This window comes from Vigna umbellata, chromosome 4 (assembly GCF_029865625.1).
Source record: "Vigna umbellata cultivar VRB3 chromosome 4, Vumbellata_1.0, whole genome shotgun sequence".
Taxonomy (NCBI): domain Eukaryota; kingdom Viridiplantae; phylum Streptophyta; class Magnoliopsida; order Fabales; family Fabaceae; genus Vigna; species Vigna umbellata.
The window spans coordinates 64922369-64940142 of record NC_142168.1 but is presented as its reverse complement, the minus strand read 5'-3'; the positions used below and the strand labels follow the sequence as shown (position 1 = coordinate 64940142).

Here is a 17774-nt window from a genome sequence, read left to right as displayed (position 1 = left end):
TTTTTATTGCATATTCCGAAATTCAAATTTAAAAATGTTTGAAGGTGCATGAAAATATTATGGAAGTGCAAGAAGAAATTCCTCAACAGATATTTAAATAGTGGCCAAGACTGGCTTTGGGGGTGCCTCGTCTTACCAACTTGGTATTATTAGGAAGAAAGCAACTTCTTCCTGCAACTCCATAAATTTCCTATTGCACTCTCATTTTGTTTTTCAGTTTGTACTTCACGGATTGTATAATTTGAATGTAAATAATAATTTTTAGATCGTGTAATTCAAAAGTTATTGAAGAGGGTTAAGAAAATAGCTTTTAGATTACACAGTCCAAAAGTTATTTAGCTTTCGGATTACACATTTAAGAAGTATTTTTTGTCTTTTAGATTGTGTAATTCGGAAGTATTTTTTTTAAGAAAGAAAATGACATCGGGATTATATAATCTAAAAGTTGTATTTTTTTATATGGGGAAGGGGAAATTTATGAAGATCCAGCAAGAAACTGACCAAGAAGAAAGCTATGAACACGAAGAAAGATGGACTTGAAAGAGGTTTTGTTTTGAAAAGTGAATAGATAACGAAAGGCTAGCACCATTTCAAATTTCCAGATTTCATTTTCCATAACACATTAAAACAAATCCAGAATTTTTTTTTCCGGAAGACAATCACTCCACTCTTATTACGGAACGGAAACTTTTGATGGGTGCAGCAAGAAATCTGATAGGGTGCAAGAAGCCATAGCCAACTCCTTCATATCAAAATAGATATTTGGAATTGTATTTTTTACATCCAGAAATATCAATTCTAGAATGAAAAGGGCCTCTTTTAAGGTGCATGAAGTTGGATCAAGATAATGAATGCACACATGGGTGGATCAAATGCTAAACATACTAGTTAGTAGAAATTGAAGACAACATTCTTGGGAATTAAGCCCTGAAACCCATACCCTGTTGATATAATATAACCAAAAGGACTTCCAAATGTTACAAGCATAGGCTCTTTCTCTGCTTCAACCATTTCATGATAGAATAAGTTAACTAAGTGTGCAGACTACAGTTGGATTCCTTCTTGTCTCTACTCTTTCTATTGGTTTTAAAGAATGATTGATCTTTCAGATTGCAAGCTCATTATACCAATGAAATCAGAAGTTGGTTTTCTCCAGTATGAACTTTTTGAAATATGCTTAGTAAAATCAATTTCTTTTCTTTTGGACCAAAGCAGATTTCTTGGATGTATATGGCTGTCCTCAGATTAGAGATTCAGGTATTCTCACACTCTAAGTAACATACAACTCTCCTTGTTCTAGCAGTGTCAACTCTCTAAAACAGCTTCCATTTAATGCTAGCCGCATCAACTTTATATGCCATTTCTCAAAACAGTTTTAGGACAACACATTTTCACCCCACATGACCAATACGATTAGCATTAGACAGAAAATGGCTAATATAAATGGCCCTGAGGAAGTATACCTGGATAAAAAATCATAAGAAAATTCCGTGGCTAAAGGGAGCAAGCATTGTTTATGCATATAATAAATTAATTGTTTGCATATGAATAATGCCTTAACTTGATTGCGATGGAAGCTGTTTTAGTATCAGTTCAAAGGTACTAATTTGAGATTATCAGCTAGATTCTATATATAGTGGAATGAATATTCTACATTTGTGCGTAAATGAGCAATTTACAATGAGGGAAAGCACATCAATATGCATAAATTTTCTCATGAAAAAATGTGACAAAGGACAGAAGAAGAAATCGGGTTGGCCTAAATATCTGAAAGTCCACTTCATGTTTGTATATTGGCATGTATAAAGCAGAACCAGTCAATGCTTCAGTTGCTGAGACAGCTTCTATAAAATCATGCTAAGTTGAAGAGAATTTGATCAGATCCAGTGCCTACTAATCCAAGACTTCAGATGGCCAAAGGCGTTTCCAAATGGCAATCTCAGCCTCACTCTTAATCTTTCTTATTCCTCCATAAAATCCATCAGCCTCATTTCCCTCCTCCCTATGGTCTTTCCTACTCACAGTTGTCTGCCTCCATCGTGAGCCAGGTGTGTAATGATTAAACTCTAGCACCACAGTGTCTGCAACCAACACATTTAGCATTAAGTAAGCTATGTTTGAATCTCAAGAAACCCCTCTCAGGGAGAGGATGTTATATAAAAATGTTAATTCCTAGACTCTTGTTGTAATCGCCTTTGACCACCTCTTCAACATCATTTTAGCAGTCAATGATTGCAACCTTTATAAATTTAAAATTTTCATCCAATTATGATTGATTGGTAAAATGTGAAAGACTTAAAATAACTAAATTTTAACGAAGCACAAGTTTGTTGGATTTCATTCTTCAGAATTCAAGGCAAGGAAAATAGGCCTTATCAACACAAAGCAACTAACCCCGTATTACTTGATTTTGTTACATAAGCATAATCATAAAATGAGTGCTATTGCTTATGAAGGGAATGTGAAATAAAATATTGCAACCGATACCTTATAAGGATGTCATGGTATATTCTATCTATATACTTAACAAGACCAGAAGACAAAAAACACTCTCTCCGTCCCAATAAGACCCTTTTAGTAATTCACACTCTTTAAGAAAACTAGTTAAAAACAATAAATTTGTCACTAATATGTATTTTTGTTTCAAAATTATCCTTACATTTTTTTGAGTTAAAGCAGTTGAAAGAGACTTCGGTATCGGTGAGGACTTATATTCTCAAATCAGATTAAGAGGGAACAACTTTTTATGATTTATTTCAAATATTTAATTAAAGGCTTTTTAGGAAATAAATAAGTAATGCATCATTCCATTACAAATGGGTGTTATAAAACGGGACAATTTTTTTTTTCTAAAAAGGGTTTTATAAATAGGGATAGAGGAAGTAGTGTTCGGTTTATAAAAATCATGTTAGTCCCACAAAGCAAAAAGATTCCTAACAGAGATGAAACAGCCTACAAAAGGAATCTAGTTCTTTAGCATAGTTAGCCATAAATGCCCACTGAGACACAAATTATCAATGTGTTGATGGAAATGATGACATACTGACCATGAATGTCTTGGGGACCAACCAAATAGCATAGCAGGTGGTCCATATTTAAATAGATTAGAATCCAGAAAGACCTAGCCAAACCTTTGGTCTGGCTGCCAAATTAAACTAACTACAAAAGCATGTCAATTTTTTTCAATGTATATCCACACTAATAATAATAATAATAATAATAATTGAAGATTGTAAAAATCTTAATATATTAAAAATAATAAACCAGCAAACTTTATGTGCTTCTTAATTTCTGCAAAATTCCTAAGCATCATCCATCTATATCCTACAACCATTTTTTCCCCAAGTTTGTTCCTTTCACTGATCGACAAGATTATCAATCATACTCAGAGGCAGAATATGGTCCTATTTTGCTAGAAGGGAAGAAAAGATGAATGAATTGATGATACATTTATAACCAAGAAAAACCAATGATTGATAATAGCAATCATCCAAAAGGAAGTTAAAAAATTAACTCACCACTTTTGTGACATCGGCAATAATTTTCACTCCCATTGCATGACTCCAGGTGGCCTACAACACCATACCACCAACCTGCCATTAAGGTGGAACTCGTCACGCAGCAATTCATTTTAATTTATTATAAGTTCATCATATACTTCTAATATGAAGAATACAAAGGCTCTTATATCAATCAAGGTATACAAGATTAAGGGCACAGCTTAGAATAATGTCAATAACACTCGAAAATGAGTTCTCAATCATCAACATCCCAACACAAGGGTATAAAGAAAATGAATAATTGAGAAAAATGGAGATCATTTTTATATATCAAAGGCTCAAAGTAGACCCAAATGCCCCTTTTGTTGACTCTTAATATATAGACATGGTCCTGCAGTATGTAGTTATTCTCTTCAATGTTTAGTAAAACTTAAATGGTTCTTAGGGGTAGACCTTTTACCAGGATTAATGCAAAAATTAATAACACAAGATATTTGAGAATGGAACAAACCATAAGGAAATTCTTTATTTCTCCTCCACTGAATCTCTATATGATCACCCGGATACAAATCATTTAAACAGTCGGAGACATGAAGATCATGTGGAGAAGCATCAATAGGAGGGGCTCTTAGCCTTTCCCATGGGATGCCACACTCTTTAGCATCTGCTCTTCTTCCATGCGGAGGATACCTGTAGTAAGCAACAAATCAATAATTACGTCATCAGATCTAAATTTCATTTTATTTTCCTCTTACGCTTCTTTTAAAATATCTTCAAACTTGATAATGAAATCTCTAAGATTATGGAACTAATGTGAACATATGTATCTATAGACTATATGATCATCTTTAATCATGCCAATTACCTGGCTTGGAAAGTATCAGTTCGTGGATCATAGCTAATTGTAGCGTCATAGCAAGATAACATGAATCCAACATGACCATTCTACATCAACAACAGAAAAAATGTAACTTGTGAGAAAAAAAAAAAACAGAACCCATGGTATATAATTGAAATTCAAGCAACTGGTTTTATTTGTAGCTAGCAAGGTAGGTGTAAGTTTTCAATAGAAAAGTAGAACAAAAGGGTTTGCACATATTACATACCTCACGGTTATAGACCTGAGCAGGAAAACAAAAGTTGCCCGACTCAATAGCAAGATACCAGTTCATGATTGAGTCAACAGGTAAAGAAGTCCTCTGCTTGAGGCTATTATTTTCATCAACCTTTGGTCTCATCCATTGCAAAGGCCAACGAAGAGACCAAAATCTCATCAAGCCCCTTTGCCTGCCATGTTTAAGACCCCCAACATTCCTTTTGGAAGCAACATGCCACTTCCACTCCCTGTAAGCAGCAGGACCAATAACACTACCCCACTTCTGCTTCATGTGCCTCTCCCAAAGGTGATCACTCACACATCTCTCCCTCAAATAGCGGCAAACGGCAACCATTTGGCACAATGAAGAAGGAGGTAACCTTTCAAGAATGCAATCCAAGGCCAACTCAGGCAAATCCAAAACTGACATGCCATGGCTTTCCTCAACATTCTCTACTCTTGAAGTCAGGCTCTTCCTCACCAGAGACATTCCTGCAGGTATTTGACAAACAAATCCAAGCCAGAAGCGGTTTCTGAACAGCTTGGAGATTGTTCTCACAGACAACTCTTGAGAAAACAAAAGGAGTAGCAACCGCATCTCAGTTGCCCATGATGGGAGAGGTCTGAGAAGGAGGGACTTTAAAAACAAGAAGAAGGAGATGCAAGTGATGAAGTAAAGTAGCATTAGAATATTGAAAGTTTTTTACGGGTCAAAATTGGATTTGGCATATGTGATGAGAGGGAGAGAGAGAGAGGCAGGCTAGACTGTAGATAGAGTCAGTGGAGAACCCTATTGCGGAAAGGCAATAGCTTATAAGAAGAAACCTCACTATTAACCAAAACTGAAGCGAAGTTGGTATCTTCAAACACCTTTTAAAGATGGCTTTTATTTTGGTTCAAAGAAACCCCACCAAAACCCCAATGGTGGGCCTTCTACCCAAAGTTTGAACAAGATTCACAACCACGCAGACCGACGAACTTGGGTGGAAATTGCCTTGACTTGAAAGCCTGAACCACTGTTATGCTACTATGTAGAGTAGAAAAGAAAGAAAAGAAAAAGATTAAACAAGCCTATGAAACAGTTTTCTCCCTCTTATTGGCTTACAACAGGAAAAAGGAGCACAAGCGTACATACGAAGTTAACAGCTGTCATTCAATGAAAGATTGAATCTATAGCAATGGGTCCTATGAAGGAGTTGAAGCGAGGAAGTTAAATAAGGTGGGGCACCAAGATCTGTAACAGGGTTTTTGACACCTGGAAAATGGGATTAGCAAGACAAGAACGATAGGAAAAAAAAAAACAGAACAAAGATGAAGATAAGTCTAGATGCAAAGACCCATATCTAAAGAATCTCTGGGGCAATTGAATAATTAATCCTGTTATGGGAATATTTTGTTCCTATAACAGATCCGTTGTAGTTGCAATTGACGCAGTAATTGGTCCACACACCCCAAGAAAATGGAAACAAAAGAAGGCCAAAGGACAACAATTCTCGGGGTGGTGTGCACATGAACAGAAGAGGATTGATTAAAAGGTATTAATGGTGGTAGTGATGGTGGAGATGAATATTGAAGAAGGGAAGAGGGGTGTTGTACGGTGGGTAGGTGGGTAGGTCCTCTCCTCCACCTCCTTGCCCTTCACCTCACCTCACCACATACCATTTATGCTCTATATTCAAGGGATCCCCAGCCTCGTACTGCTTTGTCTCTGGGGCAATTTAGCAAACAGTTTATAGGTAAAAATGGATAAGAGAATGATTTATTTATTTTAGAAAGAAAAAAAATACATGGGCGGCTATGGTTAAATTAAAGTAACATTATTTGTGGATGTGAAGACAGATTTCTACTTGTAGATTCTGTGATCCAATAGAATCGATTTCCAATTTATTTATGACGAAATTAATAAAAATAAGAATGTTGTATTGATGAATTGGAACTGGTATATATTATAGTGTTTTGAAAATCTTACCTTTTGCAAGTGGGTGGGAAGGAAAAAGACAGCCGTCATTGGATAACGTAAGGAGCAGAGCAGTTGGTAACACTGACACTAACGCTACCCTTCCACCACCTTTGCTTCCCTGCAACCGTGTGTATTGTTATGAGTTTGATGAAAGCATCGCATCCATTCACGTTTCGTGTCAGATAACGCATTATGAGTTGAGTTTTTGTATTCTTTTATTAACAAAAGTTAAAAGCTTAGTCATGTTTTTTTGTTTAATGTCTTAACTTGAGATAATTAATCTTTTAATCTTATAAAAAATTAGTGGACATTGTTCCGCTAAATGATTGTGTTTTCAGTATACAATTAATTAGATTAATCTGATTTTTTTTAAATAACAGTATTAAAAATGTTTTTAATTCGTTACAAAATTGGATATATATACAAATTTTGAATATATTTTTTTTCAAACATTAAAAATAAATAATTATTTTGACAAGTAAAATATGTATCATCCTAATATTTCAATTTATTTATACAAGTTTTCACTTCAATGTTATTTGGAAAACAAGTTTAAGACGTTAAAATAGTTTAAGGAAATTGAGTTAAAAAATTATATTATTTTATTTTTAAAATTTAAACAAAAATGTATCAAAATTTATGATTATTGGTTAGTCACGGACTAACGGTTTACATACCTCTCGATCCAATATGAAACGACCGATAGACCAATTGATTGGATCACAAACAAAATTAGTAATAAGAATAATTATGTTAACACTAAGTGAGGTTATTATTGTATGAGTTGTAATTGAGTCATCACCAATCAGAAAGTCATCCCAAAATTTATAAATACAAGTTTGATATCCAGGTAGTTGGTTACTTTTTGAATACACATTTATTGTCAGAACATTCGAACAAACATTGACTATAGGATCAGAGTGCTTTCTGCAAGTAGCACCCGGTTCGACCGTATGATGCAAGAGAGGATTAGAGACCAAAGCTTGACCTAAGGTTGGAACTTGGAGATTATTTGTTTAAGAAAACCTAATCTTGATCCTATAAATTGAAACATTTTAGCGCCCATCATGTGACTCGAGGACAAAAGAAGAAACCCATTGGTGACCATAATGAACATGAGAGACCAACAAAATTTGATTAACCTAATCAGGGAAATTCAAAAGAAGATTCAAGAGACACAAAGAAGGCATGAGGTCGAGATAGTCGCATTCAGGGCCGAGCATGCTGCTAGTCAGTAGGAACAGTTGACCCAACACTCGGTGTCCTCATTTCCACACCATTAAAGGAGAAAAATCAAGCGGAAGAACTAAGTAGGATCGATCAAGAGATGAGTACCGTCACAACCAGGACAACTCTTTCCGTCCAAAGGGCACAGGTTGAGGGTCTGCTACCCTTCACTAAGGCTATTATGAGGCATTGATGCCTAAGAAGTCGACACCCCCTACATTCAAGAAGGATGATAGGTCAACTTATTCAAACGAACACCTTCTCTCGTTCGTAAACATTATGTAATTCTACTTATCAAGCTATTATGTGTGGTGCCGAGCATTCTCTCTATCCTTAAAGGGGGAGGCATTGGCATGATTTACCACCTTGCCTCCCAACACGGTAGATTGTTTAACCACCATTCGTTCTTTGTTTGACAAATAATATTTTTTTAGCCAAGTCCAGAGTTTAACACACCTTGCGTTGATCAACACTAAACAAGGGAAGGATGAGTCACTAAAAGCCTTCATGGAACAGTACAACAAAATCGCTTGTCAATTGATTGATGTGAGTCATGAGTTCATCCTCAACAACTTGTCAACGACATTAAAGGTGGGACCATTCACGGATAGCTCATGTGTTAGGCCACCGAAGACCATGAACGAGTTGCAGTAGAAGGCAACTAAGTTCATGTGCATAAAACACAACTAGAGGAGATGACAAGGGGGTGGGTCAAAGCCAAAGGACCTTTCTTTGATACCCAAGTTTAATCAATACATGCCTTTGAATGCGCCAAGGGCTAGGATCCTGGAGGAGGTGTTGACCTCCTCCTTCCTCTCAAGAAGAAACCGACCCCGAGGAACGTCGATGACAAGAAACACTGTTGGTAACATCAGAACCTCGGACATACAACAGGGGAGTGTTCCACACTCCGCGACAAGATCAAAGAGTTTATCTAGGCGGGTCACTTTAAGAAGTATGTGAAGGTCGAGGAGGTGGAAAGGAGTCCCCTATGCGGAAGAATCCTCGATCGTCTCCCAAGATGAGACGAGTGTCACTATGGTAATCGACGTCGAAGTCGAAGCAGGAGCTACAACAATGAGTGTCCGCTTTGTGACCATATAAACACTATCTCCAAAGGGTTCGTGGGTGGTGGATCGTCCTCGATCGTCACAACTGAGATTGCTCGGTATAACATGAGCAAAATGGTCATCGACTAAAAGAGTTCTGTCAACATCCTCTATTGCAAAACATTCATTAAGATGGACTTGTTAGAGGACCTGATCGTCCCATATAATAAGCAGATTGTTGGTTTTGCGGGTGAGCGGGTAGACACCATAGGGTATGTAGATTTGAGGACATGTTTGGGAACAAGCATGACATGAAAGAGTTAAGGGTAAGATACCTTCTAGTGGAAGAAAATACTTCCTACAATGTTTTGATTGGTTGACCATGTTGAAACGCCTTTGGGGCTATAGTCTTGACCCCTCACCTGACCAAGAAATTCCTGTTAGATAGGGGACCTTTTGCACTATGTGGGCTGACCAAAAGACCGCTCAGGAGTGTTACATGCAAGGTGAAAGTCGAGCCCTTCATCCTTCACTATAGAGTTAGACATTCAGAGGTGTCAATGGTAGACTTGGACCCAAGGCCAACACTAAGGACCGGATGAAACCACTTAGGGAGGTGAAACCATTCGGTCTGGAGAGGATGACATAGTAGACCACGTCCGTTGGATATACCTTGACTGAGGGCCTAGAGAGCGCTTTAGGCAAAGCATTGAGGGTTAACGCTAATTTGTTCGCATGGACTATTGCGGACGTGTCAGGCATCCACCCAAGTATGTTGTCCCACAAGATAGCCTTATTTAAGGAGGCTTGCTCGGTGGCATAAAAGAAGAGGAGGATGGGAAAAGAAAAGGGATGTGCGGTAGACAGATAGGTTAAAAAGCTTCTTGAAGCTGGTTTCATTCGTGAAGTTACATACACCACTTGGCTACATGGTAAAAAAAGCGAACAACCAATGAAGGATGTGCACAGACTTCATCAATCTCAACAAGGCATTCCTGAATGATGCATATCCTCTTCCGAGAATAGATGGCCTAGCACATGGCACCTCCAACCACCAAGTGCTTAGCTTCCATGATGCCTATTATGGTTATAATCAGATCCTTATGTTTTCACTCGACCGCGAGAAGACGACATTCATCATTAATGGACAAAGTTTTCCCCAACAAATCGGGAGATCTACGAACATTTACGTTGATGATATGGTCATGTGAAGTCGGTCGGTGGAGGAGCACATCAAGGACTTGGAAGAAGTGTTTTGTGTAATTGTACAAGTATGGAATGCACCTAAACCTGACAAAGTGCAGGCTTAGTACTTCTATAAGGCCAAAGATTTAGAAAAAGAGCTTCAAAGCTTTAGATGTGAAGCATATTTCGAGAGAAGAGAACGCATGGGCATACACCTTGTCCAAGCTAAAAAGGACAACTCTTCTTGGTGGTAAAATAAGTATTGACCTAGCCCTCTATAGAGTGCTTATCAGCCTCAACCGTCTCTAACCATAATGACTGGTGTAAGGAGGTTCATGCCCTGATGCAAAAGCAAGAGGCAGGGGAATCAATAAGTTCAACAGATTCAAAGAAGATCGCTCGATACATCTTTGTGGGTGACAAGCTTTACCAGCGAGGTTTCTCTACCCCTTTACTGAAGTTCATTTATGGTGAAGAATCTGAATATGTCCTAAAGGAACTCCACAGTGGGTGGGGGGGGGTGTGGCATGCACACCGAACCACGAACCCTTAAAGCTCGCACCCTACGAGCTGGGTATTTTTGGCAAACTCTAGAAAAATACTTTAACACGTTCGTTCAAAGATGCTAAAGTTGCTAAGAATACGACAACAATATCAACATACTCCTAGCCAAGCTGCACAACATCATTTCCCCCTTACCGTTCCCCTAGTGGGGAATGGATATTGTGGGACCTCTCCCGGTCGGGCAAGCACAAAAGAAATTCCTCTTCATGGCTGTCGACTATTTCACCAAGTAGGTGGAAGCCGAGCCTTGACCACCATTACCGCCCAACAGGTTTAAATATTTGTTTGGAAGATCATATGCCACTTCGGTCTACCCCGCACAGTTGTAATTGATAATGGCTGAAAATTCCTCAATAATAAGTTGGCCGAGTTATATAAAAACTTGGGCATTAAGCACGTAATCAGCTCTATCGAGCATCCCTAGACGAACGGCTAGGACGAAGCTGTGAGTAAAACAATCGTAGTCGAACTGAAGGTAGATTGGTGGATGAGCTATTAAATGTCTTATGGGGATACCGTTGATCACCACATGGTTGAACTAGAGAAACCCATTCAATTTGATGTATGGTATTGAGGCCATGCTACTTGTAGAAGTGGGCGAACTATACATTAGAAGACAATTAGAGGATTGAAGCCTCAATGAAGAACAACTCTGAACAGAACTAGACACGCTGCCAAAAAGGCACGAGGCAACAATTATGTAGGAGAAGCTCAGAAAAGAATGGTCGCCCGAATGTACAATACCAAGTCCATGCCAAGAAATTTATTGGAAGGTAACTTGGTATGGTGGAAGACCTATGAAGCAAGAAGAAACCGGGTGCATGAGAGCCTCGCCGCAAATTGGGAAGGTCCATTCAGGATGGTTGATGACCTGAAGAATGACACATATTGACTTGAGCACATGAACAACAAAACGATTCCCAACACTTGGAATGCTTCGCACCTCAAATTTTATTTCATTTGAAAACTCGATGCAACACATTTTGACAGTCAATAAAATCAGGAGTTTCTGAACAATATGTTGCACAATTTATTCATCTGAGTGACCTTTGGAGTACACAAAGCCTAGGGAATGTTCTAAGTGAACTCTTAGAGCTAACCGATTGGTGAGGAACGTTCCTTGTGAACTCTTAGAGCTAACCGATTGGTGAGGAACGTTCCTTGTGAACTCTCATGGCATCGTCAAACACTTAGCCTATAGAACGTTCTTAGTGAACTCTTGGAGCTAACTGATTGGTGAGGAACGATCCTTGTAAACTCTCTTCGCATCGCTAAAACGCTTAGCTTGGGGAACATTTTAAGTGAACTCTTAAAGCTAATCGATCGATGAGGGAAAATCCTTGTGAACTCTCACTGAGTCGCCAAACGCTTAGGCTAGGGAACGTTCCAAGTGAACTCCTAAAGCAAACCAATCGGTGAGGAACCCTCCGTAGAAACTCACCGCATCGCCAAATGCTTAGCCTAGGGAACATGCTAAGTGAAATCCTAGAGCTAACCGATTGGTGATAAGCCTACCTAATATTCTATGAAAGTTCTTAGGACTAGACGATTGATAAGAAATGTTTCTTAAATACTCGTAAAAATAAAGAACCCGCATTCATTATCATTAAACTTCAATCAAAAGGGTTAAGTGAGTTAGTGACAACGTAACAATACATAATCGAACACGACACTCAAACGCGTAAAAAAACAACAAGAATATAAGAAAAATTCAAGTCTTGGAAGCAACAAAGTATCAATTTCATTAAAATTTGCATAAGGGTGTACAAAAGAGAGGCCGAGTGGGAAAAAAGGCGATCCCATGCAAAAACTCTCATTCTCGAACAACCCTATTTACAAAATAACTTTTAAAAATAAAAAAGAGAAAAACCATAATACCCTCGAAGGTCTCTCATTCCTCCCTAGTTTCCTTTTCCTCCTCAACCTCTTCAACGTGAACCTCTATATGTTGAGGCTCTTCTGGAACGGCCAGTGGTGCCTCGTCGGCCTGAGCAGTGGGATTAGGAATATCCACCAGATTCCTTCATTAGCCACGCAATTAATCTCTTCATCCGCCTTAAAAGCCTCCTCCAAATCTAACTAGGCGGCTTGCAGCTCCTCGACAAAAGCGATACCCTTAGTCCAACTGAGTAGGCCATGTAAATATTGGCCCAAACATTTAGTTCATAGGCCACATTCGCAACCTCTTCAAAAGTTATCCCCTTGAAGAACAACTTCTCCTAGGGGATAAAATTAAACGTCGCACGGGGAGCAACCTGCTCATTTGGATTTAGTGGCCTAATGAGGAGAGGCCTCTCCGGTGAACTCCTCTTTCTATTTTTCTACGAAGAAAAAGACTTCTCCCGGGAGGATTTTATTTTCCCCTTATCCTTGGAAGATGGGGAAACGCCTGTTAGGGGTGTTGGGTCGAACACTTGGGGAGAAGTGCGCATAAGTTGAGGATCTTGGACTGTTCAGGCAACAGTGGTAGCCTTGGGATAGTGGGACGAGACGTATCCTTCCTGGCCTTCTCGGTCAACTCCTTGCGTCAAGCGGCCATAATAGTGAAGGCATTTGACTTTCCCTTATCCATGGTGGCCAATGGATTTGGAAAGAAAAACAAAATTTACAGGCTTAATACCTTGTTTGGTCCCTCGAAAGAGGGGTTGTGTTCAAAATAGTCCTACATTTTTTAAAAAGTTAAAAACGATCCCAACTTGTGAAAAAATGGATCAAGTTAATCTTTTTTGCTAACGACGTCAAAAATGTAACGGTGCAGGTTATCAGCTTCTTCCTAACAACCAGATCACATTTTCCTCCTCCATGTGCACTACAACGAAACCAAAAAACCACCATCGTCTTCCTAACAACGAATCATGGCTTTGATCTTGGAATTTACTTCCGTAAATGGTTGAGAGGGAGAAGAAAAGTGGAAAGTTGAAAGAGAGAGAAAGGTCGAGGTGCAGTGCAGTTTTTGGTATCCCTCTTGTCGTTGCCGGTAAAGAATCTCTTAACTTCCAAATTTGATTTTCTTACTGCATCATTCCCTTGATTCCCAATTCACTCAACAAATTGCTTTTTCCATTTCCCCTAAATTCAATGCTACTTTTTTGAAGCACGAATTCAACTAATTGAGAATGTGTTGTGGTTAATCGACTTTGAATGTTGACTTGGTGCTAGGTCTGTAATCAGGAACCATGTAGAGGCCCATGTTGCTTGTCTTCTTGCTGATTAAACTTATACTATTTTAATAAGATATTTACTGATGTTTTTCTTGAATTGGGTGTTGTTGGCCGAAGATTATTTTAGTTCAAAAGAAGAATATTCAAAGATTGAATGTGCTAGTGCGACATCTCCAGGAACAATTGTAATAGTTTAGAGGACGAAACAAAAAAACCACCATCATATTTTTTGTCAGACTTTCGAAAAAACTCAAAAACAAAAACGCGAGCTCCTCCACCAATCTCCTCCGTCGAAACCTGCAACAAACCACAGAGACCTAAAGAAACCCAAATCGAGCCTCATCCATAGCCACCGAGAACCTACGAAAGCCAAATTTCAGATGAACACTAATCACAGGATAGGAAACCCTAAATTAGTTACCCTAATCGTGAGTTCATCGCGAATAAAAAAAGTCCAACCCTCTCGGGAAAATCACCCAACCAAGATTTTCCATCAACGCATCAAACTCTTTGAACCTGCAAGCAACCCTTCATCGCTAATTTCATCACGCCATCAACATCTGCATCTTCTTCAACGCAGAAGCCCCTTTTCTTTTAGCCCTCTGTCAATTTTGTTTTTAAAATTTAAATTTTACACGTCATTTAACCTCACATGCCACACAATAAGTTAAATTGAACATGTCATTTACACCGTTACATTTTTTACATCGTAAGCAAAAAGGATTAGTTTGACCCATTTTTTCACAACTTGGGATCGTTTGTAACTTTTTAAGAAAGGTAGAACCATTTTGAACACAACCCCTCTTTCGAGGGACCAAAAGAAGTATATGAGCCAAAGTATATGACCAAATTTATATAAGTTAAAAAACGAAAGTTCTAAAACTGTACATAATAAAAGGCTTACCAAACATTCTACTACACAAAGCATATGAGCCAAGGTAATTAATGAGCTCGCGGGAGGGGGCCTTGCGAGGTAGCTGATTGGTCATGTTAATCGCCTCTATCTCCCTTGGTGTCATTGCATATTTTGCTCAAGCGATTATCTTCCTAGGGTGCTCGATCCAATAAAAAAATGGAATTTAGGTCAACCATTATTTGTATAAAACCTTGACCGGTCGAGCTCCATTATTGCGACATTTATGAAATTTGCCTTGAACCCTTTATAAGAGGTGTTGAAATGGGTAAACAACTCTTCTTTGAAATAAGAGATACCCAAGACTTATTGGAGTGCAGCTAGGTTCGAAAAAATACAAGAATTATTGTTTTTGTTTTACTAACCCTTTTGTATAGTTTTTAAAAAAACTAATTTGTTAAGAATCAATTTTGAATTTACCCTTTCTATTTTGTTGACTACTATCTTAGAAATATTGAAGTTGTTATAGTTTAGTAATATTAATTTGATCGCATCAACGAAAATGTTATCAATCCTACAAAATAAGAACATCCTTCAACTCTTATCGTCCAAATCTACTTCTCTATAAAAGTATAAGAATTTAGGAAAGTTGTTAACTCTCATTGGCAAGTGTACCAAATCGTTTAAGTAAAATTAAATGGTAAGACCAAGTATCGTTTTCCAAGAGACTCGTGTAACACTAGTTAATTGCACTATTAACAACTCATTTAGACTCAAGAACAACATATCAATTGACAAACAAGTGCAAAAAGATAAATTCACAAATAATTACAAGGTTGAACTTTGCTGTTGAAGGCACTTAGAAATGAAAACGACTAGAAATGGTATGAAATGACAATGTTAAGATTATTTTTCATCAATTCACTCTTGTGTATACCCAATTTCATCTCATCTCGATCAATTTACTAAAGTCAATAAACAAAAACACTCTAGCCCTAATCCTTAGGTGAAAGAGCCTAGAGTTTCCCTATTAAACTCCAATTTCTTGGAAAATCTAACAAGTAAAACCCGCTTTAAGAACTAGGATCTAAGACAACAAGTGAATCATCTTCCATTCCTAAAATCAACGAACCACTGAGACTCTTGTTTCAGTTCTAGATTACACAAGATACATTCCCATACTCATGAATCAAAGATCAAGCCATGGAAGAAGAAGAACCCAATGAGGAAGAAGGGAGTGTTCCCACAAACCCTAGCTTCCCTCCAAGCTTTCCTTTCAGTGAAATTGCGCCTCCAAACCACCAAAGACCTAAACCCCTTCACGTTTTAGGTTTAAATAAGCTCAAACTGCCACATAAGCAAAAGTGGCGCTCAGCGCGAGCTTTAGAGACTTGGATTGCGCTCAATGCCCTGAATGGGGTGCCTAGGCGAGTTTGCGAAGCAAATGGCGCACAACACCCCTAAAGGGGCGCTCGGGCGCAAGCACACTAGAAATTAGCTTTTGTGCAGTTTGTGCAGGTGGCGCTGAGCGCCCTTGAACCAGGGACGCTCAACTTGACTCTACTACACTGCATCTTTTTCTCTTTTCCTGCAGATTTGCTTGATTTTGTGGCTGGTTCAGTCCTCTACATTGTTGGAGATTCTTCCAAGCACAATTTTAGCTACGAAATAAAAGGATTAGTGATGAATTTATATCAATGTAGCCCAAAATATAAATAACATTAAAACAAGATAAAAGAGAGGAGTTAAGCAAGTAATAAGTTAAAGGGGGAGTTGAAGATGTCTCAAAGTCAAGATGAGCTCACGCTGGTAGCATAAAGCTAAAGAGCAGAAATTTTGATGATATCTCAAAGTCAAGTCTCAAGTGCTCTTATTGTAGGAAGATCTTCATGAAAACTTATTTTTATATTAAAGCTTTTATAATTTATTAGATTTATGTATAGGATGTGGTTAATATTTGATTCTATGTATTATTTGTCTTAGGTTGAGTTAAAATGTATTTTGATTTAGAAAACCTCATTTTATACTCAAGATAATTGATTATCAGTTTATAATAATTGATTATCAATAATCAATTATGATTTGCCATAATTGATTATAATGAGCAATTATGAGAATTTCTAAGCAAGCTTTTTTACCATTGTGCATTCATTAAATGCATAATTAATTACCATATTTGGATAATTGATTATCACACGTTAATTAGTTGACAATAGATTTTTGGAGGTATCCTTGAGTGAGATCTTTATAAATTAGATTGGGATCTAAAATACGAAATACAAAATATGAAATAAGTGTATTTTGAAAAATCTTATCTGTAGTGTGCGGTGATAAGTGTTCTAGGGTTTGTTGAACCATTGTGTTGTGGCTTTGAGAACTTAGTGTGTTGGCATAGAGCGAGAACTTTCACAGGGAGTATGATTAAGTGTTGTTGTTGTTGATGAGTTAAAATACTATCATCCTTCGTGAAGCATTCGGAGGAGGTGTTCATCCTTTGTGAAGATTCAGAGGAGGTGTTCATCCCTTGTGGGTTATAGGGGAAGTGGCTTTCATCTCTTGGGGTATCAAGAGAGATGGTTTCTAAACTTTTACAAAGTGTTTCTTTGTGATTGTAATTTGTAATTGTTTTGTGAGTATTGAACTGTTTATCTTGATTTGAGATAAGCGACTGGATGTAAGATTGGTAAGATCCGAACCAGGATAAAATCATCCATGCAAATTTCTCTCAACCTTACTTTTTTTATTTGTTATTTTTATTTGCTTGGTAAGTTTAATTGAGTAGAAATTAAAAGGCACAAGTTCGTATTAAAAACCCTCTTGGTTTGTTATTCCATGCTAATCATTCCGCTGTAGCCGCTTTGCCAATTGGTATTAGATCTCGATTTGATAGTTATTCAAATGGCAGGATCATATCAAACTTTTGCAGAGGGTGCTTCTATCAATAGACCACCCCTATTCACAAGTGAAAATTATGCATTCTGGAAGGTAAGAGTGCAAATATTTATTGAGTTTATTGATTGTGATATTTGGGAAGTTATTACATTTGGTTCGTCTATTCCTATTGGCAATATGCAAGAACCAAAGCCCCGTGTTCAGTGGACTGCTAAAGAAAAGAAAAGGTTTCAAAATGATGTGAAAGCTCGAAACATTATTTCATCTGCTTTAACCGTTGACGAGTT

General features: G+C 37.9%; 1 protein-coding gene across 1 annotated transcript; it reads right to left on the bottom strand.

Moving 5' to 3' along the window:
• Window positions 1-1491: 1491 nt before the first annotated feature.
• LOC124845493 (F-box protein At2g26850-like) lies at window positions 1492-6401 on the bottom strand. The gene is made up of 5 exons (XM_047322598.2): window positions 4607-6401; window positions 4366-4445; window positions 4012-4190; window positions 3519-3593; window positions 1492-2081 (listed from the first exon to the last, which is right to left on the bottom strand). Exons 1-5 carry the CDS (start codon window positions 5279-5281, stop codon window positions 1894-1896), a joined length of 1197 nt encoding a protein of 398 aa, XP_047178554.2. The 5' UTR covers window positions 5282-6401; the 3' UTR covers window positions 1492-1893.
• Window positions 6402-17774: the final 11373 nt, after the last annotated feature.